Here is a 23,413-nt window from a genome sequence, read left to right as displayed (position 1 = left end):
GTTCAGTCAGGCAATGCTACGGCAGTCGCATACATCAACAAAGAGGGACTCGAAGTCGCATGGCCATGCGAGCAGTTGCTCGACTCCTGACTTGGGCCGAGCAATCACCAAGTGATATTGTCGGCAGTGTTCATTCCAGGACTGGACAACTAGAAAGCAGTTTATCCATATGTTAGTCCAGCGGTGGGGTTACCCACAGGTAGATGTAATGGGGTCTCGCCAAAATCATTAGGCATCAAAATAAGAGATCCAGGATAATGGGTTTTACATCCACAAGCATCCAAAGGCAGTGGATGCTTTCACGATAGCGTACCCGTATAGTCTACTGTATCTATTTCCACCAATTCCGCTGCTTCCTCGTTTGCTAAAGCGGATCAAAAAAAAGATTCCATGACCGTCATGATAAAGGAGTCTCATTGGCCCCGGAGTGCGTGGTTCTCGGATATCCGCGGTATAATCTCAGGCAATCTGTAGCCATGTCGCTACGCCCAAGCCTTTTGTAACAGGGTCTGTTTCTTTACCCCGATTTAGCACGGCTGCTTTTCACGGGGTGGCTGTTGAAACCACTCTCAAGACGAGAGGCCATTCCAGAGTCTGTTATACCAACCATGTTATGTGCTAGGAAGCCAGTTACAGCAGCTCATTATCACAGGATTTGGCGAGCTTATATTGGTTGGTGTGAACCACGGAAGATTCCGACATCTTCTTTCAAGTTATCCCGTCTTTTACTATTTTCATAGATGGGGTTAGATGGAGGACTACGTTTAGCAACACTAAAGGTTCAGGTCTTGTTTGTCAAATTTCTTTCAGCGCCGTTTGGGGTTTTGCCAACAGTGCATACGCTCCTGCAAGGTGTCCTTAGAGTTCAACCTCTGTTTATGCCACCTACAGCTCCATGGGCCAGACTTCTAGTTTTAGATTTTTTTGCAGTCCTCAATTTTTGAACTCTTACAACAAGTAGATGTTACGTTTCTAACTTGGAAAACAGTTTTCTGTTAGCCTTAGCATTGGCAAGGCGTGTTTCTGAATTAGGTGCGTTGTCATGCAGGCCACTGCATCTAGTATTTCATGTTGACAGAGCGGAACTTCGAACAAATTCCGTTTTCCTACCAAAGGTAGTATCTTTTCACATCAATCAACCAATCATAGTTCCTGTTTCTCAGAACGTTCCGAACTCCAGCTTCATTGGATGTATTTCACGTTCTGCGCATTTATGTAGCCCGATCATCAACAGTACGTAAAACAAATTGGCTAGATGGCTTAAGCTGACCATTTGTCAAGCTTATTTTCAGGCTAGTCTACAACCGCCTGCATCCGTTTCAGCACATTCCATACGTTCTGTGGGAACCTCATGGGCAGCAGGTCGCGGAGCTTCTACGACGCAACTTTGCTGTGCGGCTACATGGTCATCAGTGCACACGTTTGTGCGCTTTTACAAGCTTGATACGTTTGCGGCATCAGCATCTAGCTTTGGCCGTCTAGTGTTACAGGTGCCAACAAGCTCTCCCGCCCAAGGGAGAAACTTTGGTACGTCCCAAGAGTACTCCAGTGACCCCTAGTGGATGAAAAAGAAAATAGGATTTTGGTACTTACCAGATAAATCCTTTTCTTTGAATCCACAGGGGGCACTGGACGCCCGCCCAGAGCAGTTTCACCTGTTTTGTGGTAAGTTCAGTTTATCTTATGGTAACACATTATCACAACTTGTTCAAATGTTAGGGTGATTATCTATTGTTGTGTCAACTTTATAGTTGTCAGTTATGTTATAATGTTATATGTAATTCTCAATGGTTCATCCTCTCTATCGCTCCTGTTCGGCTCAGTAAAAAACACTGAGGTACCTTGGGAGTATGGAGGGGGAGGAGGGTTACTAATTTAATTATTTAAATGTGCCTGTCCCTGCTAACGCCCCGTCCATATCCCAAGAGTACTCCAGTGCCCCCTGTGGATTCAAAGAAAAGGATTTTTCTGCAGCGGGTTACACTGTGCTCCACAGGGAATACATTGGGGTGTAGAGTTGGAACTTGATCCAAGGCACCAACAGGTGCCTTGGATCAGCTTTGACTGCTTTGACAGCTTTGACTGCTCCCAGGATGCATTGCACCGCCTCCTCTATAACCCTGCCTCCGGACACTGGAGCTCAGTTTGTAAGTTGGTGCCTGCAGAGCAGGTCACTAACATGTGGGGCTGCGCTAGGCTGTCCTGAAAAGAGCTTTTTAAGAAGACTTCAAGGGCCTCAGCACTGTTTATGTCAATCTGACATTGTGTGCTGGGCTCCATCACCTCCCCAGCAGCGCTGCATACTCCCGCGGCCGGGTTCCCAGGTACTTGCAGCAGAGGCGCACCGGTATTCAGGCACACCACCGCTGACACTCCTGGATCGCGTGGCTGCACATCATGGAGGAGGTAAGAGGGTCCCCCAGGTGGGACCCGCCGGTAAATCGCGGTCTGTCATGGTCCCAGGAGACAGACCGCGCCGCTGGCGTGGACACTGTACTGCACAGGGACCACACTATATCCACCAGGGCAGGGAGCACAGGTTGGATTTAACAAAGATCCGTTTTACATAGGCTCCACAGTACCTGGTGGTGAGGACCAGCAGAGGTGATAAGGCGCTGACCTGTAGCCCCTCCCCCAGCTCCGGGCGCCATCTACTGCTGGTGTTCCCGCCCTGGAGCTGCATTTCACTCTCCCTCACTCCCTGAAGAGATTTTGGCGCCATCTTTATAAGTAGCTGCGGCTGGTCTCCGGGACTGCAGGGCATTGTCTCCTCTGTAAATCCGCCTGTTTCATCAGCGCTGTGCATTTACAGGCACTTAAGTATTCTACATGTCATTTTACACAGTGTTAATTAAGAACAAGTGTACTTCTACCTGAATATTTAGGACAAGTATTCTGAGATAAACATCCAGTATCTACTGTGCATTGTTATATCTGTATACTGTACACATATTTCAGTCACCTCATACCGCTTTAATCCACTGTTTGTGTCCTATATTTACGGTCACATAAATCAGGGGGTTATTTGCAGGTATTGGGGTATATTCAATAGGAGTCTGATCCATTGCGACATGGATCCGACAACCCCTATTCAATGGACTGCCAAATCCGACTGTCTGATTTGGCCATCCTGTCAGGCCGCTGCTGTCAGCGGCAGCGGCCAGGGGAGCAGAGAGCGGCGGCCGTGAGCGGGAGGGGCTGGCTGCATGGGGGACCTGTGTGTAGCCGCAGGCAGCAGGAAGAGAGGTGCGGCGGGGGGAACATTGATCGGCGGCCGGCGGGAGGTGCTGACAGCGGGGTAACATGTCTGCGGCGGCGGGGGGAGGCGTTGCAGGGAGAGAGGTGCCTGGCCGGGGGACGGCCAGGCGCCTCTCTCCCTACAACGCCTCCCCCCGCTGCCGCAGACATGTCCCCCCGCAGCCTGCTCCTCCCGCCGGCCGCCGATCAATGCTCCCCACGCCGCCCGCAGCACCACTAGTCTCCTCATCTCAATCCGACTTTTTTTAAAGTCGGATTGAGATTGTCGGAAACGGGGCTAAAACCTGTCTGGTTTGGCCCCGCTTCCGACAATGCACGCTGATCGTCGGCATTCCGACAAGTCGGGTTTCCCGACTTGTCGGAATAAACGGGCCAGTAATGAATAGGTCGGAACCCCTTCCAACCTAAAACGGTCGGAAGCTGTCGTCTTTCCGACAAGACGGCAGCTTCCGACAGTTATTGAATATACCCCATTATGTTTGTCTGCATATATTGTACTGTTACACTCTAAGGCTACATTCTCTATAATGTCTGCCACAAAGGTAGGGAAATCTGCGGACGCTTCTGCATCCGGCAGTGCTGGCACAAAGGATTTCCCTGAGGGGGAAGTTTTAGCTGATGGTTCAGGCACTGGGTGCCATACATCTCCCAGTCAGCCCGCAGCACCTGTGGCCAATTAGGAACCACCTTGGGCAGCATTCTTAAGTATGCTGAATACGCTTGTGACACGTCTTACACCCCCTGTGGGACCCCCTGTGCCATTGCAGCCACATATTGTCCCTGTAGTTAATCTGCCATGGGCCGACACTCTGTCTACCCAGTTACAACAATTAAATCAATCTTTGATTAGACAAAAGTCTATCCCACGCCCCTCTGGGGTCAAGGGGTCATCTAAGCGGGCCATTTCTTCCTCACAATCCACTAATATTTCGGATAATACTTCTGATGAGGATGGGGAAGATACTGATCCGTCAGACACTGATACAGTCGCTTCTGATGAGGAATCTACAACCCAGGTTGATGTTCCTGACCTAGTGGAGGCTATTAAGCTGATTCAAAGGGATGATGAGCTCGATCCCACTACTGCGTCTAAGAAACCTGATAAGTTCAAACGTCAGAAGGTTACTAAAGTAGTCTTACCACATTCTTATCATTTAATTGACATACGTCAGGAATCCTGGTCGTCTCCAGGAAAAAAAAATTCCCTGTGTAAAAAGATGCTAGCTCGTTGTCCTATCCCTGCGGAGTTGAGTAACAAGTGGGAAACGACACTGCCGGTGGACTCTCATGTCGCCCGTCTTTGGTGTCATCTACTCTGCCTGTCACCACTGTCCCCTCACTGAAGGAACGAACGGATAAGCGTGTGGAGGGATTCCTGAAGTCTGTTTACTCTCTTACTGGTGCTGTACATAGACCCACTATGGCAGCCTCCTGGGCTGTGAAAGGAATTGAAGCATGGGTTCAGGCAATTGAGGATGAGCTGCCTCAGGATTTTTCTGACACTGCCAGACAATATCTGTCTCGTATTACCACAGCCTCCCACTATATTCAGGAGGCGGCCTCTGAGGCAGGTGTAAAGGCGGCCAAGGCGTCTACTACGTCTATTCTGGCGTGCCGAATTCTGTGGTTTAGGTCCTGGAAGGTGGACCTGGACTCCAAAAAGACCTTGGAGGTGCTCCCTTTTAAGGCAGACATCCTTTTTGGGGAGGATTTGAATAAGATTGTAACTGACTTGGCAACTGCTAAGACTGCGTTTCTCCCAGCTACTAATCCTTCTGCACCGAAGGCAAAGAGTACCACTTTTTGTTCCATTCGACCTCCAGGGAAGGCAAAGGGTCAGGCGTACCCGAAACAGGCTCGTACTTCCAAATCCACTAAGCCCAAATCTAAACAATCCTGGGCCGCCTGTCAGCCTTTTTCCAAATAAGACAAGCCTGCTGAATGACAAGGCGGGCTTCCCTCTGGGGGACCCCAGGGTGGGAGGCCGACTTCTGCAGTTCGCCCAGGCCTGGTTAAAGACCACTTTGGATGCCTGGGTGCGGTAAGGTGTCTCTCACGGGTACACAGTCTCTTTCAAGAGACGTCCCCCTCGTCAGTTCTGCTCAACGGTTATATCTTCGGATCCGTTGAAAGCGCAAGCTCTACACTTGGTAGTGCAATCCCTCCTGGACACAGCAGTGGTAGTCCCGGTACCTCTGTCCCAGAGAGGCAGGGGATATTATTCGACCCTGTTTCTAGTTACAAAGCCATATGGGTCCTTCCGGCGTATACTCAACCTAAAATCATTGAACAAATTTGTGAGAGTGTCCAAATTCCGTATGGAAACTCTGCGCTCTATTGTACTGGCCATGGAACCCGACTACTATATGGTATCCCTGGACATACAGGATGCTTACCTACATATACCTATTGCCATATCGCATCAACAGTTTGCTATTGGCAACCTCCATTATCGGTTCCAGGCTCTGTCATTTGGACTGGCCACGGCCCCTCGGATCTTCACCAAGGTCATGGCTGTGATGACGCCCGTTCTACGTCGTCAGGGAATCAGGATCCTGCTGTATCTGGACGACTTGCTGATCCTGGCGAACTCCCAAGATGTTTTCCTCAGTCATCTGGAACTGACGGTCCAATTCCTACAGCCCCACGGGTGGCTCATCAACTGGAAAAAGTCCTAGCTGGTCCCTGCTCGGAGCATGGTGCACCTGTGGGCACTGCTGGACACACACAGCCAGAGGTTGTTTCTGTCTCCAGAGAAAGTCCTGAAATTTCAGGACAGGATCAGATACTTCATCTCCCGCCCAAGAGTGTCGATACACAAAGCGATGCAAGTACTAGTCCTCATGGTGTCGGCTTTCGACATGGTAGAGTACGCTCAATTTCATTCCCGCCCTCTGCAGAGGTTAATCCTTTCCAAGTGGGACGGCCTGCCCTATCTGATCAGGTCTCAAATGATCTCCTTGACTCTGGAGGTTCGTCTGTCACTGAGCTGGTGGCTACAGAACCAACAGTGGAGCATGGGCCGTCTCTTTTGGATCTCCAACTGGGTCCTCCTGACTCTGGACGCCAGTCTGCGGGGTTGGGGCGCGGTGTTGGAGTAACACTCTCTCCAGGGTCGGTGGACCAGGGAGGAATCTCTCCTCCCGATAAACATTCTGGAATTACGGGCAGTGTTCAATGCGTTGACGCTTGCCCTGCCCCTAGTACAGAACAGGCCTGTTCAAGTACAATCATCAGACAACGCCACCACGGTGGCGTACATAAATCATCAAGGCGGCACTCGAAGCCGCATGGCAATGCTGGAAGTATCAAAATTCGTCCGTTGGGCGGAACGCCATCTGCCAGCAATATCGTCAGTGTTCATTCCCAGAGTACTCAACTGGGAAGCGGATTTCCTCAGTCGTCAGGACATTCACGCCGGAGAGTGCAGTCTTCATCCGGAAGTCTTTCAACTCCTAGTGGACAAGTGGGGCCTACCAGATGTAGACCTGATGGCGTCTCAACACAATCACAAGGTTCCAGTCTTCGGATCAAGGGCAAGGGATCCTCAAGCAGCGTTCGTGGACGCACCAGCAATTCCATGGAACTTTCGGCTGTCATACGTGTTCCCTCCAGTGTCACTCCTGCCCAGGGTACTACGGAAGTTCAAGCAAGAAGGAGGAATACTACTTCTAGTCACTCCAGCGTGGCCCAGACGGCATTGGTTCTCAGACCTGCAAAGTCTATTAATAGAGAGTCCTCTTCTACTTCCTCATAGCCCAGACATCCTCGTTCAGGGCCCTTGTGTCTACCCGGACCTGGCCAGACTGGCTTTGACGGCGTGGCTTTTGAAGCTTCACTTCTGAGGCCAAAGGATTCTCCAAGGCGGTTATTCAAACTATGTTGAAGGCCCACAAACCGGCTTCTGCACGGATTTATTACAGGGTCTGGAACTCTTACTTCACATGGTGTGCTACTAAGAATTATGATGCCTATTCGTTGAGAACTTCCAGGCTTTTGGCTTTTCTGCAATAAGGCCTAGATTTAGGCCTTCGTCTGGCCTCCCTCAAGGTTCATATATTTGCCTTGTCGGTGTGGTTTCAGAGAAAAATTGCGTCTGTTCCTGATGTTCATTCTTTCACTCAGGGTGTTTTTTTTTTATGTATTAAGCCCCTCTATGTCCCTCCTGTGGCTCCATGGGATCTGTCTGTTGTCTTAAATGCCCTACAAGAGTCTACGTTTGAACCTCTTGAGTCTGTGGAACTTAAATGCCTTCCGCTTAAGGCGTGTTTCTGCTGGCTATTGCCTCTGCTAGGAGGGTGTCGGACTTGGATGATTTGTATCTTCTTTCCATCTTAACCAAGAGATTGTGGTTCTGGATTTTATCTCTTCTGGTTTGTCTTCCAAAGAACGGTCTTTGAATGTGGTATGGGCTCTCTGTATCTACGTGGAGAGGACTGCCTCTATTTGGTGGTCCGATACCCTTTTTGGCTGGCCTGGAATAAGCAAAACTTGGCCAGATGGATTAGAATGGTGATTGCACAAGCATATGCACAGGCTGGTCTTCCAGGTCCTGCTGCTATCAAAGCCCATTCTACTCTGTCTGTTGGACTTCTTGGACGGCCCGCCGAGGCGCGTCCGTTGAACAATTGTTGAAGGCGGCTACGTGGTCCTCTGTGAACACGTTCATTAGATTTTATGCCTTTGATACTTCCGCCTCATAGAATGCTTCCTTTGGACGCCGGGTTCTTGTGCCCGCTACGGTGCGTCCCCTCCCATGGGGAACTGCTTTAGGTCATCCCTGATGTATTCCCTGTGGAACACAGTGTACCCTGCTACAGAAAAGGAGATTTATGGTAGACTTACCATAGTTAAATCTCTTTCTGCGAGGTACACTGGGTTCCACAAGGCGCTCACCCTGACGCACTTAGCTTCTTTGGGTTTGTATGGCATTAGCCGCTGGTCCCTTCTCCTGTTGTGAGAATGTGGTTCTACGTGACTAACTTCTGCCGTCTCTTTTACCTGCTACTGCATTGGACTGGTTAACAAAACTGAGCTCCAGTGTCCGGAGGAGGGGTTATAGAGGAGGCGGTGTAATGCAACCTGGCAACAGTCAAAGCTTTAGCCTGTTGGTGCCTCGGATCAAGATCCAACTCTACACCCCGATGTATTCCCTGTGGAACCCAGTGTACCTCACAGAAAGAGATTTAACTATGGTAAGTCTACCATAATTCTCCTTATCTGGTAAGCACCAAAATCCTATTTTTTGGACTCAGATTATTTGTACGCAGTCTTAAACAGTTGCTAGGTGCATGTCATTATCTTCCCGGCTGCCTTTTTCCAGCAGGACAGTGATTGGAAGAAGCCGTACAAGGAGGGGGACAGTGGTCTTTTTGTATAATGACTTTTTCATATGGATCACGATGCATGACTCAGTGCCTTGGGTGCAGACTACAAGCATTTGCCCACATCATTTGTTAGCTAAATTTACAGCAACAAATTATATGGATTCCTACATTATTTGTACTGACCTATACAAAGTAAATCTGAGACTTATAGATGTCTGTGCCCCTTTAATAACTCAGGGCTGTAGTCTATAGGAATTTTCCAATATCCACTTTTTATTAGTATGTTGGAAGTAAGATTAGTGACCAATAACATGTTGTTGCTAGGGTTACAGCATATTGCTGACATTGGCAACGTGTAACTTTAATATGGATAATGCTGTCATTGCTTTTATCATAGGTACTTCGTGAAGTTAAGGTCTTGGCTGGGTTACAGCACCCTAATATTGTTGGGTACAATACAGCTTGGATGGAACACGTTCAACCTCCTAATTCTAAATGTATGTGCAAAAAGTTAATTATTATTATTTTTTTTAGCCACAAGCTTGCACCATACATGTAATGTACTTGGTGCGATAGCACGTCATTGTTCTGCAGTCACAAGCTGACACCAAACATGTAACGTACTTTCATTCCGAGTTGATCGCATGCTGCCGATTTTCGCAGCCCAGCGATCAGGTAAAAAAACGGCAAAACTGCACTTGCGTATTAACCGCAATGCGCACGCACGTCGTACGGGTACAAACAGCATCGTTGCTGTGCAATGCTTCTAGCGACGATTCCATTCGCACAGCCAATCGCAAGGAGATTGACAGGAAGAGGGCGTTTATGGGTGTCAACTGACCATTTTCTGGGAGTGGTAGGGAAAACGCAGGCGTGACCAGGTGTTTGCAGGGCGGGTGTCTGACGTCCATTCCGGTATCCTCCGTCGCTGGAATCATTGCTCAGGATAAGTAACTACAGTGTTGGTCTTGTTTTGCACAAAATGTTTTTGTACCGCTCGGCTGCACATGCGATCGCACACTTGCAAAGCGAAAATACACTCCCCCGTGGGCGGCGACAATGCGTTTGCACGGCTGCTAAAAGTAGCTAGCGAGCGTTCAACTCGCCTTGGTGCGATATCACTTCATTGTGCTTCTGACACCAAACGTGACATACTTGGTGCGATAGCACGTCATTGTCTTGCAGCCACAAGCTGACACCAAACATATTACGTATGGTGCAATAACACACCATTGTCCTGCAGTCATAAACGGAAATGATTTGAATATTTTCTAGATTATTATTTGGTTTCCTTCTGTCTCCTTTTGCATGGCCTGATAAAATGGGTGTTCTAGGGCTATTACTGGCTCTTAGCTTATAATTACGGTTTAGGGCCTGATTCTAAGCATGCACTGTAGTGATCATACGCAGCTTTGCTTATCTCTGGGCGATACAAACGGATCTCATCCGTTTCTATCCAAACATGAAACAGGTGTTTCTGGACTAATGGAAGAAAACAGTCTTATTGGAGCATCTGTTGAGTTGTCTTGCACCCAGCATGGGGTAGGTGTAAGTGCCCAATACTAGTGATGGCAACTGCGGACTGAAAAAAAGTGGGGCTATGCGTGCGCATTGGCTCGCTTTCAATCACATTAGTAAAATGTTCTCAGTCTGAATGCAGCACCATACAGGTCTGCGGGAGACTCTGAATCAGGCTGTTCTATTTTGGTGTTTATCCAGGTATTTTATTATGGATAAACATCTACTTGGCATTTCCAAATGACAAACCATGCTTACAATTATCTGTACACCACCAAGTGCAATTAATTTATTTATTATTTATTCTTCATTTTAAATAATGCTATTGATTCTCCATTTCCTTCTATGACATGCCTCATTTCTGGTTTTGCTAGGTAAGCCTATTGTCTCATTACAAGCTATTAAAGGTTCATCCAGCAACAAGTCTGAGGAGTAAGTATTGCGCTGCGTGATGTTATCTGATCGTTATATATTTATATATCTCCCCTAATACATTTATTAGGTAAAGCCCATCTTTTGGGCTTGTAATGTTTTTGCCCGTGATTGAATCCCCCCCCTCCCCCCCACCCTTCACCCCCCTTCACCCTTCACCTATCCGTCATAACATTAGAACCAGCTGCCTAATATTGTGTACAGTTAGATCCATACGTTTTTGGACACTGACACAATTTTTGTCATTTTAACCACATAAAAAAGTTAGTTGTATGATGATGGTTTTATAATGCAGATTATTTTAATTTCAGGGTATTCACATCCAAATTGGAGAAAGAGTTTAGGAATTACAGCTGTTTAATATGTAGCCCTCTCTTTTTCAAGTGACCAAAAGTAATTGGACAATTGAATCTAACGCTGTTTCATGGACAGGTCTGTTCCTTCATTATTTCTGTTCTAATTGGCAGACACAAGGTCTGGAGTTTATTCCAAGTGTGGCATTTGCATTTGGAAACTGTTGCTATCAACCCACAACATGCAATAAAAGCATGTAAATGAAAGAGGCCATCCTTAGGCTACAAAAATGTAAAACATCCATCGGGGATATAGCGGGAATCTTAGGAGTGGCCAGATCAACTGGTTAGTACATTCTGAGAAAAATACGTCTTGGTGAGCTCAGCAACACTAAAAGGCCTGGATGTCCATGGAAAACAACAGTGGTGATCCTTTCCATTGTTAAGAGAAAGCACTTCACAACATGCAGCCAAGAGAAGAACACTCTCCAGGAGGTAGGGATATTATTATCAAAGTCTAACATAAAGAGAAGACTTCATAAAATCACATATAGTAGGTTTGTCACATTTAACGGATGGAGTAGATGGTTGTTAACCTGTACTATGGAATTGGCTGAGAACCAGTACCGAGGCATGGAGTCTAACGTGCCGGTGGTGTTCACCAGGGCCCCGCAAGAAAGTTTGGGCTTCGCTGCGCCCGACACACAGGTTGCGGCTGTTATACACGGGGCTGGTATACACTGAAGCTGGTTTAGGTAATGCACTATGAGGCGTATAGGCACGGTGACCACGGTCAGCAGAGTAGGACGGGTAGCCCGAGAATTGGTATGGAGCCAAGGAACAGACACTGGGATGGCAGGAACCAGGGTTGGGGCACAGGGTAGGCAGGGTTCAGGAACTGACACGGGAAAGGCAGGAACAAGGAACAGAGTACACATACTGAACACTGGAAACCACAAGGCTGGATGCTGTAGTAAGGTAATAGAGCATGCACTCTGACACAGGAGGAAGCCCAGTGACTTTCTTTTATATGGTAAAGTTCAAATTTGGTGCCAATGTGACGTCACATTTTAGACTGCCTGGCCCTTTAAATTCTAGACAGTGAGGTGCGCGTGTCCCTATGTGAGCTGCAGCCGCCTGACACAGAATGGGGAAGTTGCTGGAAGGGGGGAAAGGCTGACTGCAGCAGCACCACAGCATGTGCCAGGGACCACTCTTCCACGGACCCGTTGTAGTACCAGAGAACAACACCTCCGGATCGGTAACATTGCTGGGCTACTGCACGTTGTGACAGGGTTCAACAGTAGGTACAAACCATTCATAAGCCTCAATAATAGAAAGACCCGATGAGATTTTGCCCCAAAATATCTAAAAAAGCCAGCCCAGTTCTTGAACAGCATTCTTTGGACAGATAAAACGAAGATCTACCTGTACCAGAATGATGAGAAGAAAAAAGTATGGAGAAGGCTTGGAATGGCGCTTGATCCGAAACATACCACATCTCATGATGAGAGAAGACAGAAGCAACTTTATGAATTTGGACACGTATAGAGATTGCAGAATTCGACTGAATTTAAGAAAACAAAGTTGATTGGACAGTGCTTCAAAAACAGATGGACAGTGACCTTAAACATACTGCGAAAGCAGCCCAGGAGTTTTTTTTAAGGGAATGAAGTGGAATATTCTGCAATGGTCAACCGCCTGATCTCAACCTGATCAAGCATGCATTTCACTTGCTGAAGACCATACTAAAAGCAGAAAGGTCCATGAACAAATGACAACTGAAGACAGCTTCAGTGGAGGATTGGCAGAGTATAACAAAGGAGGTAACCCAGCATTTGATGTCCATGGGTTCCAGACTTTATTGCCTGCAAATTATGTTTTACTAAGTATTAAAGTAACATCCACATAAATGCCAGGAACCAAAGATTCCCAGCACAACATTGCCCAGAGCATCACCCTGCCTCGGCCGGATTGCCTTCTTCCCATAGTGCATCCTAGTGCCATCTACGCCTCGCCTAAATGACACACATCATCCGTTCACATGATGTAAAAAAACAAAACAAAACATGATTCATTAGACCAGGCCACTGTATTAATTTTTTTTTCATTATTATTATTATTATTATTATTATATTATTGCTCCATAGCCCAGTTTGGATGCTCACGTTCTTATTGTAGGCATTTTCAGCAGTGGACAGGGGTTGGCATGGGCACTCCGACTGGTCTGTGGCTATGCAACCCCATACACAGTGAGCTACAGTGCACTATGTTTCCTGACACCTTTCTATTATAGCCAGCATTAATGTATTCACTGCTTCTGTAACTCTTCTTTGCGATCAGACAGGATGGGTGCTTGCTTTTGCTCCCCATGAGTGTCAGCCTGGGGCACTGGTTGTCATTCCTTGGACCTCTTTCTGTAGGCACTAACCATTTAATACTAGGTGCCAGTTGTCTAGCCATCACAATTTGGCCATTCTCAAAGTCGCTCAGATCATTCCGCTTGCCTACTTTATTCCCAAAACTGAATCAGGCTGCCTAATATACAGGTCCTTGCTAAATTCACCCCCTTGGCTTTTTACCTATTTTGTTACATTACAACCTGTAATTTTATTTTCTCTGACGTCCTAGTGGATGCTGGGAACTCCGTAAGGACCATGGGGAATAGACGGGCTCCGCAGGAGACTGGGCACTCTAAAGAAAAGATTAGGTACTATCTGGTGTGCACTGGCTCCTCCCTCTATGCCCCTCCTCCAGACCTCAGTTAGAATCTGTGCCCGGCCAGAGCTGGGTGCTCCTAGTGGGCTCTCCTGAGCTTACTAGTAAAGAAAGTATTTATTAGGTTTTTTATTTTCAGTGAGCTTCTGCTGGCAACAGACTCACTGCTACGTGGGACTAAGGGGAGAGAAGCAAACCTACCTGCTTGCAGCTAGTTTGTGCTTCTTAGGCTACTGGACACCATTAGCTCCAGAGGGTTCGAACACAGGCACCTGTCCTCGATCGTCCGTTCCCGGAGCTGCGCCGCCGTCCCCCTTGCAGAGCCAGAAGAACAGAAGCTTGAAGACGACGAAATCGGCGGCTGAAGACTCCTGTCTTCATTAAGGTAGCGCACAGCACCGCAGCTGTGCGCCATTGCTCCCAGCACACTTACACACTCTGGTCACTGTAGGGTGCAGGGCGCTGGGGGGGGGGCGCCCTGGGCTGCAATTGAAGTACCTTTGGCATAAAAACATACATATATACAGTCTAGCACTGTATATATGTAAAAACCCCCGCCATTTTTTTACATGGAAAGCGGGACAGAAGCCCGCCACTGAGGGGGCGGGGCCTTCTTTCTCAGCACACCAGCGCCATTTTCCCTTCACAGCTCCGCTGGAAGCAGCTCCCCAGGCTCTCCCCTGCAGTATCCAGGTACAAGACGGGTTAAAAAGAGAGGGGGGGCACATAAATTTAGGCGCAAAACAATACAAAAAAAAGCAGCTATTGTGTAAATCACTTATTAGCAGTGAAAATCCCTGTGTTATATAGCGCTGTGGTGTGTGCTGGCATACTCTCTCTCTGTCTCCCCAAAAGACTTTGTGGGGTCCTGTCCTCAGTCTGAGCATTACCTGTGTGTGTGCGGTGTGTCGGTACGGCTGTGTCGACATGTTTGATGAGGAAGGTTACGTGGAGGCGGAGCAAGGGCAGATAAGTGTGGTATCGCCCCCGTCGGGGCCGACACCTGATTGGATGGATATGTGGAAGGTCTTAAATGACAATGTAAACTCCTTACATAAAAGGTTTGATGACGCTGCAGCCTTGGGACAGCCGGGGTCTCAACCCGCACCTGCCCAGGCGACTCAGAAACCGTCAGGGGCTCATAAACGCCCTTTATCTCAGATGGTTGACACAGATGCCGACACGGAGTCCGACTCCAGTGTCGACGATGATGAGGCACATTTACAGTCTAAAATGACCAAGGCCATCCGATACATGATTATTTCAATGAAAGATGTATTACACATTTCTGAGAGTAACCCGGTTAATACCAAGAGGGTTTATATGTTTGGGGAGAAAAAGCAGCCAGTGACTTTTCCCCCATCTGATGAATTAAATGAATTGTGTGAAGAAGCGTGGAGTTCCCCTGATAAGAAATTAGTGATTTCTAAGAGTTTACTGATGGAGTACCCTTTCCCGCCAACGGACAGATTACGTTGGGAAACATCCCCTAGGGTGGACAAGGCACTGACACGCTTATCTAAAAAGGTGGCCCTGCCGTCTCAGGATACGGCCGCCCTAAAGGAGCCTGCGGATAGAAAGCAGGAAGCTATCCTGAAGTCAGTGTATACACACTCTGGTACTCTACTGAGACCTGCTATTGCTTCAGCCTGGATGTGTAGTGCTGTAGCAGCGTGGACAGATACTCTGTTAGACGACATAGATTCCCTCGACAGAGATACTGTTTTGCTAACCCTGGGCCATATCAAAGACGTCGTCTTATATATGCGGGATGCTCAGAGGGACATTTGCCTGCTGGGCTCTAGAATTAATGCTATGTCCATTTCTGCCAGGAGGGTCTTTTGGACTCTGCAATGGACAGGAGATGCTGATTCTAAAAAAACACATGGAGGTTTTGCCTTATAAGGATGAGGAATTGTTTGGGGACGGTCTGTCGGACCTCGTGTCTACAGCGACAGCTGGAAAGTCGACTTTCTTGCCTCAGGTTTCCTCACAGCCTAAGAAAGCACCATATTATCAAATGCAGTCCTTTCGTTCCCAAAAAGGCAAGAGGGTCAGGGGCGCATCCTTTCTTGCCAGAGGCAGGGGTAGAGGTAAGAAGCTGCACCATGCAGCCAGTTCCCAGGAACAAAAGTCCTCCCCTGCTTCCACTAAGTCCACCGCATGACGTTGGGGATCCACAGGCGGAGCCAGGTGCGGTGGGGGCGCGTCTCCGAAACTTCAGCAACCAGTGGGTTCGCTCACAGGTGGAACTCTGGGCTATACAAATTGTATCTCAGGGATACAAGCTGGAATTCGAAGCGACTCCCCCCCGCCGTTACCTCAAATCAGCCTTGCCAGCTTCCCTCATGGAAAGGGAGGTAGTACTGGCGGCAATTCACAAGCTGTACCTCCAGCAAGTGATTGTCAGGGTCCCCCTCCTTCAACAGGGAAGGGGTTACTATTCCACAATGTTTGTGGTACTGAAACCGGACGGTTCGGTGAGACCCATTCTGAATTTAAAATCCTTGAACACTTATATAAAGAAATTCAAGTTCAAAATGGAATCGCTCAGAGCGGTTATTGCAAGCCTGGAAGAGGGGGATTTTATGGTGTCGCTGGACATCAAAGATGCTTACTTGCATGTCCCCATTTACCCACCTCACCAGGAGTACCTCAGATTTGTGGTACAGGACTGTCATTACCAATTCCAGACGTTGCCGTTTGGCCTGTCCACGGCACCGAGAATATTTACCAAGGTAATGGCCGAAATGATGATACTCCTTCGGCAGAAGGGAGTTCTAATTATCCCGTACTTGGACGATCTCCTCATAAAGGCGAGGTCCAGGGAGCAGTTGTTGATCAGCGTAGCACTCTCTCAGGAAGTGTTGCAACAGCACGGCTGGATTCTGAATGTTCCAAAGTCGCAGCTGATTCCTACGACGCGTCTGCTTTTCCTGGGCATGATTCTGGACACAGAACAGAAGAAGGTGTTCACAAGGACATCCTGATGAAGCCTGCTTAGACAGGCGAAACTAGTTGATCGCAGAGGCACCAGCAAAAACGTCTGCCGGCAGACATCTGATGTTTTTATGCTTCCAGCTATAAGAAGGACACAGTAAGTCTCACATTGGATATAAAGCTACAGTTTATAGAGATCATCTTTGGACTATAATTCAAGTGGCCCATTAGAAGGATGGACTTTTTATAAGTAGTTTTCACATTTGAAGGAGACTTTTTAATACAAATTATCAGCCATTGAATATAGTGCTGAAATAGCATCTGTATACCTCTTGGAGTTAAAACTCAAAAGGCGAGGAAAGTGACTTTGTCACTATAAAGTTTATCACCAGCCTATATATGTTATATGTATGTATGTATGTTATGTCCATGTTATAGTATACCGGTATTAGGAATCACTTTTTATTTATTATTTTTGTCTTTTTGGCTTTTTGAATAGATGATCATATTTTAATTCTATTAATAAACTTTATACTTACATATTCCGGCCTGTATTTGTATAATTATTGGTAAAGATTACCTAAGAATTGGTGATGTGAGTGGATATTTCACTTTACCATTAGCGCTGGGAGGTATTTTTGTTTTTTGTTCAGTTATATTGAGAGGAAAGTGGAATCCTCTTACTCCTCCATAAGCAGCTTATCAGATCAAGTGAAGCAAGAAGCGCAGTCCTCGGTCCTGTTTTATCCAGGAATTAGCATCTCTGGTCAGGGACCTCCTGAAACCAAAACAGGTATCGGTGCATCACTGCACGCGAGTCCTGGGAAAGATGGTGGCTTCATACGAAGCCATTCCCTTCGGCAGGTTCCATGCAAGGATCTTTCAGTGGGATCTGTTGGACAAGTGGTCCGGATCGCATCTTCTGATGCATCGGCTGATCACCCTGTCCCCAAGGGCCAGGGTGTCTCTTCTGTGGTGGCTGCAGAGTGCTCACCTTCTCGAGGGCCGCAGGTTCGGCATACAGGACTGGGTCCTGGTGACCACGGATGCAAGCCTCCGAGGATGGGGGGCAGTCACTCAGGGAAAAAACTTCCAAGGGCTGTGGTCAAGTCTGGAGACTTCTCTCCACATAAATATACTGGAACTAAGGGCCATTTACAACGCCCTGAGTCAAGCAGAGCCCCTGCTTCGAAACCGACCAGTGCTGATTCAGTCAGACAACATCACGGCGGTCGCCCATGTAAACCGCCAGGGCGGCACAAGAAGCAGGATGGCAATGGCGGAAGCCACAAAGATTCTTCGATGGGCGGAGAATCACGTGCAAGCACTGTCAGCAGTGTTCATTCCGGGAGTGGACAACTGGGAAGCAGACTTCCTCAGCAGACACGACCTCCACCCGGGAGAGTGGGGACTTCATCAAGAAGTCTTCCAACTGATTGCAAACCGATGGGAACTGCCACAGGTGGACATGATGGCGTCCCGCCTCAACAAAAAGCTAAAAAGATATTGCGCCAGGTCAAGGGACCCTCAGGCGGTAGCTGTGGACGCCCTAGTGACACCGTGGGTGTACCAGTCGGTATATGTGTTTCCTCATCTTCCTCTCATACCAAAAGTACTGAGAATAGTAAGAAAGAGAGGAATAAGAACAATACTCATTGTTCCAGACTGGCCAAGAAGGACTTGGTACCCGGAACTACAAGAAATGCGCACAGAGCACCCATGGCCTCTGCCTCTCAGACAGGACCTGCTGCAACAAGGGCCCTGTCTGTTCCAAGACTTACCGCGGCTGCGTTTGACGGCATGGCGGTTGAACGCCGGATCCTAGCGGAAAAAGGCATTCCGGATGAAGTTATTCCTACGCTGATAAAGGCTAGGAAAGACGTGACAGCAAAACATTATCACCGTATATGGCGGAAGTATGTTGCTTGGTGTGAGGCCAGGAAGGCCCCTACAGAGGAATTCCAACTGGGTCGTTTCCTGCACTTCCTACAGTCAGGGGTGACTATGGGCCTAAAATTGGGGTCCATAAAGGTCCAGATATCGGCCCTATCCATTTTCTTTCAAAAAGAACTGGCTTCACTGCCTGAGGTTCAAACATTTGTTAAGGGAGTGCTGCATATTCAGCCCCTTTTGTGCCACCAGTGGCGCCCTGGGATCTTAACGTGGTGTTGGATTTCCTGAAATCCCACTGGTTTGAGCCACTTAAGACCGTGGAACTAAAGTATCTCACGTGGAAAGTGGTCATGCTGTTGGCCTTAGCATCGGCTAGGCGTGTGTCGGAATTGGCGGCTTTGTCTTGTAAAAGCCCATATCTGATCTTCCACATGGACAGGGCAGAATTGAGGACTCGTCCCCAATTTCTCCCAAAGGTGGTGTCATCGTTTCATTTGAACCAACCTATTGTGGTGCCTGCGGCTACTCGGGACTTGGAGGACTCCAAGTTGCTGGACGTAGTCAGGGCTTTGAAATTATATGTTTCCAGAACGGCTGGAGTCAGGAAGACTGACTAGCTGTTTATCTTGCATGCACCCAACAAGCTGGGTGCTCCTGCTTCAAAGCAAACTATTGCTCGCTGGATCTGTAGCACGATTCAGCAGGCTCATTCTGCGGCTGGATTGCCGCATCCAAAATCGGTGAAGGCCCATTCCACAAGGAAGGTGGGCTCTTCTTGGGCGGCTGCCCGAGTGGTCTCGGCTTTACAACTTTGCCGAGCAGCTACTTGGTCGGGTTCAAACACATTTGCAAAGTTCTACAAGTTTGATACCCTGGCTGAGGAGGACCTTGTGTTTGCTCATTCGGTGCTGCAGAGTCATCCGCACTCTCCCGCCCGTTTGGGAGCTTTGGTATAATCCCCATGGTCCTTACGGAGTTCCCAGCATCCACTAGGACGTCAGAGAAAATAAGAATTTACTCACCGGTAATTCTATTTCTCGTAGTCCGTAGTGGATGCTGGGCGCCCGTCCCAAGTGCAGATTTTCTGCAATAAGTGTATATAGGTATTGCTTAACTAAGGGTTATTGTTATGAGCCATCCGTTGAGTGAGGCTCAGTTGTTGTTCATACTGTTAACTGGGTAAGGTTATCACAAGTTGTACGGTGTGATTGGTGTGGCTGGTATGAGTCTTACCCTGGATTCAAAATTTCCTTTCCTTGTAATGTCAGCTCTTCCGGGCACAGTTTCCCTAACTGAGGTCTGGAGGAGGGGCATAGAGGGAGGAGCCAGTGCACACCAGATAGTACCTAATCTTTTCTTTAGAGTGCCCAGTCTCCTGCGGAGCCCGTCTATTCCCCATGGTCCTTACGGAGTTCCCAGCATCCACTACGGACTACGAGAAATAGAATTACCGGTGAGTAAATTCTTATTTTTTTTCTGAATTTTATGTGATGGATATGCACAAAATAAGTTGGTGAAGTGAAATGAGATAAATGTATATAAAAACTTTTTTATAAATAAAAATGTGAAAATTGGCATGTGCATATGTATTCACCCCCTTTGCTATGAGGTCCCTCAAAAGTTCTGGTGCAACCAGTTACCTTCAGAAGTCACATAATTAGTGAAATGAAGTCCATCTGTATGCAATCTAAGTGTCGCATGATCTGTCAGTATAAACACACCTTTTTTGAAAGGCCCCAGAGGCTGCAACACCACTAAGCAAGAGGCATCACACCCTGAAGATCAAGTAGCTCTCCAAACAAGTCAAAGTTGTTGAGAAGTACAAGTCAGGGTTGGGTTATAAAAAAATAAAATGAAAAAAATATCCAAATCTTTGATGATCCCCCGGAGCACCATCAAATCCATCATCTTCAATGGAAAGAACATGGTACCACAAAAAACCTGCCAAGAGAGGGCCGGCCACCAAAACGCACAGACCGGGCAAGGAGGGCATTAATCATAGAGGCAGCACAGAGACCAAAGGTAACCCTGAAGTAGCTGCGGAGTTCCACAGCAGAGACTGGTGTATCTGCGCATGTGACCACAATAATCCGTACACTCCATAGAGCTGGGCTTTATAGAAGAGTGGCCAGAAAAAAGAAGGCACGTTTTGAGTTTGCCAAAAGACATGTGGACGACTCCCCAAATGTATAGAGGAAGGTGCTCTAGTCAGACGAGAGTAAAATGTAACTTTTCGGCCACCAAGGAAACGCTATGTCTGGCGCAAAGCAAACACATCCTATCACCCCAAGAACACAATCCCCACAGTGAAACATGGTGATGGCAGCATCATGCTGTGGGGATGTTTTTCAGCAGTAGGGATTGGGAAACTGTTTTGAGTCGAGGGAAAGATGGATGGTGCTAAATACAAGGATATTCTTGACCAAAACCTCTTTCAGTCTGCCTGTGACTTGAGACTGGGATGGAGGTTCACCTTCCAGCAGGACAATGAACCGAAACATACTGCTAAAGCAACACTCGAGTGGTTTAAGGGGAAACCTTTAAATGTGTTGGAATGGCCTAGTCAAAGCCCAGATCTCAATCCAATTCAGAATCTGTGGTCAGACTTGAAGATTGCTGTTCACAAGCGGAAACCATCCAACATGAAGGAGCTGGAGCAGTTTTGCCTTGAGGAATGGGCAAAAATCCCAGTGGCAAAGATGTGGCAAGTTCATAGAGACTTCATCCAAAGCGACTTGCAGCTGTTATTGCCGCAAAAGCCGGCACTACAAATTACTGACTTTAGGGGGGTGAATAGTTATGCACGCTGAAGTTTTCTGTTATTTTGTCCTATTTGTTGTTTGCTTCGCAATAAAAAAATAAAAAAAACATCTTCAAAGTTGTAGCCATGTTCTGTGAATGAAATTATGCAAACCTTCAAACAATCCATTTTAATTCCAGGTTGTAAGGCAACAAAACATGAAAAATGCAAAGGGGGGTGAATACTATAGCAAGGCAATGTATCCCTCCCCTTAATGGGTGCAATTGTAACAAGATAATCAATATACTGTAATTCACGTCACCTGCCAGTGATTTTAATGTTATGGCTGATGGGTGTATGTGTTCCTCCTCTTATGCATTTTCTTCACATACCCTTTATCGTTTATTTTTTTGCCTCTCCATAAAGAAGGACTTGTTAAAGAAGGTCTCAGCTCATTAACTAATATTCATGGATTTCTGTCTAAATTATTACACTTTGTATAGACTTCTGTATTGGTGAAGGAGCCTCCTAACTTTTTACTAAAGGGCTTCATATGTCCGTCTGTAATGTACATGACATTAAACGTCTCCTAAATGCTTTTTTTTCTTGCTTATTTGATTGTAAGTCTTTTTCTTTCCGTAACAGTTACTGAATATTTAATTTTCTTTTATAGAAATATTAAGGATATAAAAGGTTTGGAGAGCAGCGGTGGCTCCATTGTATTTGCTGACTCTGCAGAGGTGAATCCTCCTGCCTCACAGAGTATTAATCTGTCTTACGTTGAAAAAAAACATGAACGCAAAATGAAGAGCTTCAGCATGCCTGACATTAACCCGCGTGGAAACAAGGACTCCAACTCCAACATCCGATCCAGCTCCAGTGTGTGCCATAGACGTGATGCACCCACAGAATTCTGTCCCAGGGACCGGTGTCCGTTCAGCTCTGAAGACCACATGGATGATGCCAGCGATTCATCGTGTGATGAGGAGTGCCCGCAGAAGGATCTCTGTTTACATCGACATTTTGAGGTGTGAGGAAACCTTTGCCCCTGCTATAACTGATGTAACGTACAGTGGATTACATCACTACTTTCAGAGTACAATGATACATTTCTTTAACAATCACTGGTGTCTTTTAAAAACACACCATATGTTCTGTACCTGAATATGTTTGTAAGGAGCTTAGATAGGAGGGAACAGATAAGTTAAATAAATCTAATCTGAGGGCCTGATTCAGAGATGTACTAAAACCCAATGTTTTATTATGTGCACATTCGCAGTGCCCCGTAAACGGGGGACTTGTTGGCCCCGTTTTTGAGGCATACCGAGGCCAGTGTCTGCGTCTTCTGATGCAGACTTACTAGCCTTGTCAGTGGAGGTCAGTCGGCCATTCTGAGTAAGCTTAGACTTCCCACCACGCACATCGGGAACCCTGAGGGCTGGTGCAAGTATACGCAGATGATGACTTTTGCCAACATGATGCTCATAACTGACTGATTAAAACAATGCAGTGATCAATTTATCCTAATCTCTGCAAAACATTGTCTGATGAGATTGTAATTGTTGACATGATGAACGTGAGGGGGTATCCAATTAGCCGCAATAATTTACTGTGGCTAATTGGTGCGCCGGGGCTATCATATTAGCTTTAATAGCCAGGCAGATGACGTCAGCCAGCGCCAATACTACTTCAGACGGAGCAAGAGCCTAAGCACGCGCTGTGCTAGTGCCAGGCTCTCATCTCCTCCACTCAACAGTGGTGGCTGCGGTGGCAATAATTGTGAGCACTACTGTTGTATCTGTCACTAATGGGGGGGAACTACAGGTATCTGGCACTGCTGGGGGGTATTATTTGTGTATCTGGCACTGCTGAGTGGGCATTATTTGTGTATCTGGCACTGCTGGGGGTATTATTTGTGTATCTGGCACTGCTGGGGGGCATTATTTGTGTATCTGGCACTGCTGGGGGTATTATTTGTGTATCTGGCACTGCTGGGGGGCATTTTTGTGTATCTGGCACTGCTGAGTGGGCATTATTTGTGTATCTGGCACTGCTGGGGGGCATTATTTGTGTATCTGGCACTGCTGGGGGGCATTATTTGTGTATCTGGCACTGCTGAGTGGGCATTATTTGTGTATCTGGCACTGCTGAGTGGGCATTATTTGTGTATCTGGCACTGCTGGGGGGCATTATTTGTGTATCTGGCACTGCTGAGTGGGCATTATTTGTGTATCTGGCACTGCTGGGGGTATTATTTGTGTATCTGGCACTGCTGGGGGGCATTATTTGTGTAT

The 23,413-nt window shown here is 47.2% G+C and overlaps 1 protein-coding gene across 2 annotated transcripts in view; it reads left to right on the top strand.

The window, feature by feature from the left end:
* EIF2AK1 (eukaryotic translation initiation factor 2 alpha kinase 1) overlaps nt 1–23,413 on the top strand; it is a 154,220-nt gene that overhangs the window by 80,137 nt on the left and 50,670 nt on the right. For both annotated transcript variants that reach the window (XM_063934482.1, XM_063934483.1), the window contains exons 7-9: nt 8,983–9,082; nt 10,478–10,535; nt 21,793–22,147. In XM_063934482.1, the coding sequence (XP_063790552.1) occupies nt 8,983–9,082; nt 10,478–10,535; nt 21,793–22,147 (513 nt within the window). The remainder of the gene's footprint in view (nt 1–8,982; nt 9,083–10,477; nt 10,536–21,792; nt 22,148–23,413) is intronic.

The sequence above is a fragment of the Pseudophryne corroboree genome, chromosome 7 (assembly GCF_028390025.1).
Source record: "Pseudophryne corroboree isolate aPseCor3 chromosome 7, aPseCor3.hap2, whole genome shotgun sequence".
NCBI lineage: Eukaryota > Metazoa > Chordata > Amphibia > Anura > Myobatrachidae > Pseudophryne > Pseudophryne corroboree.
Note: the sequence above shows the minus strand (reverse complement) of the source record. Positions and strands in the feature narration are given on the sequence as shown.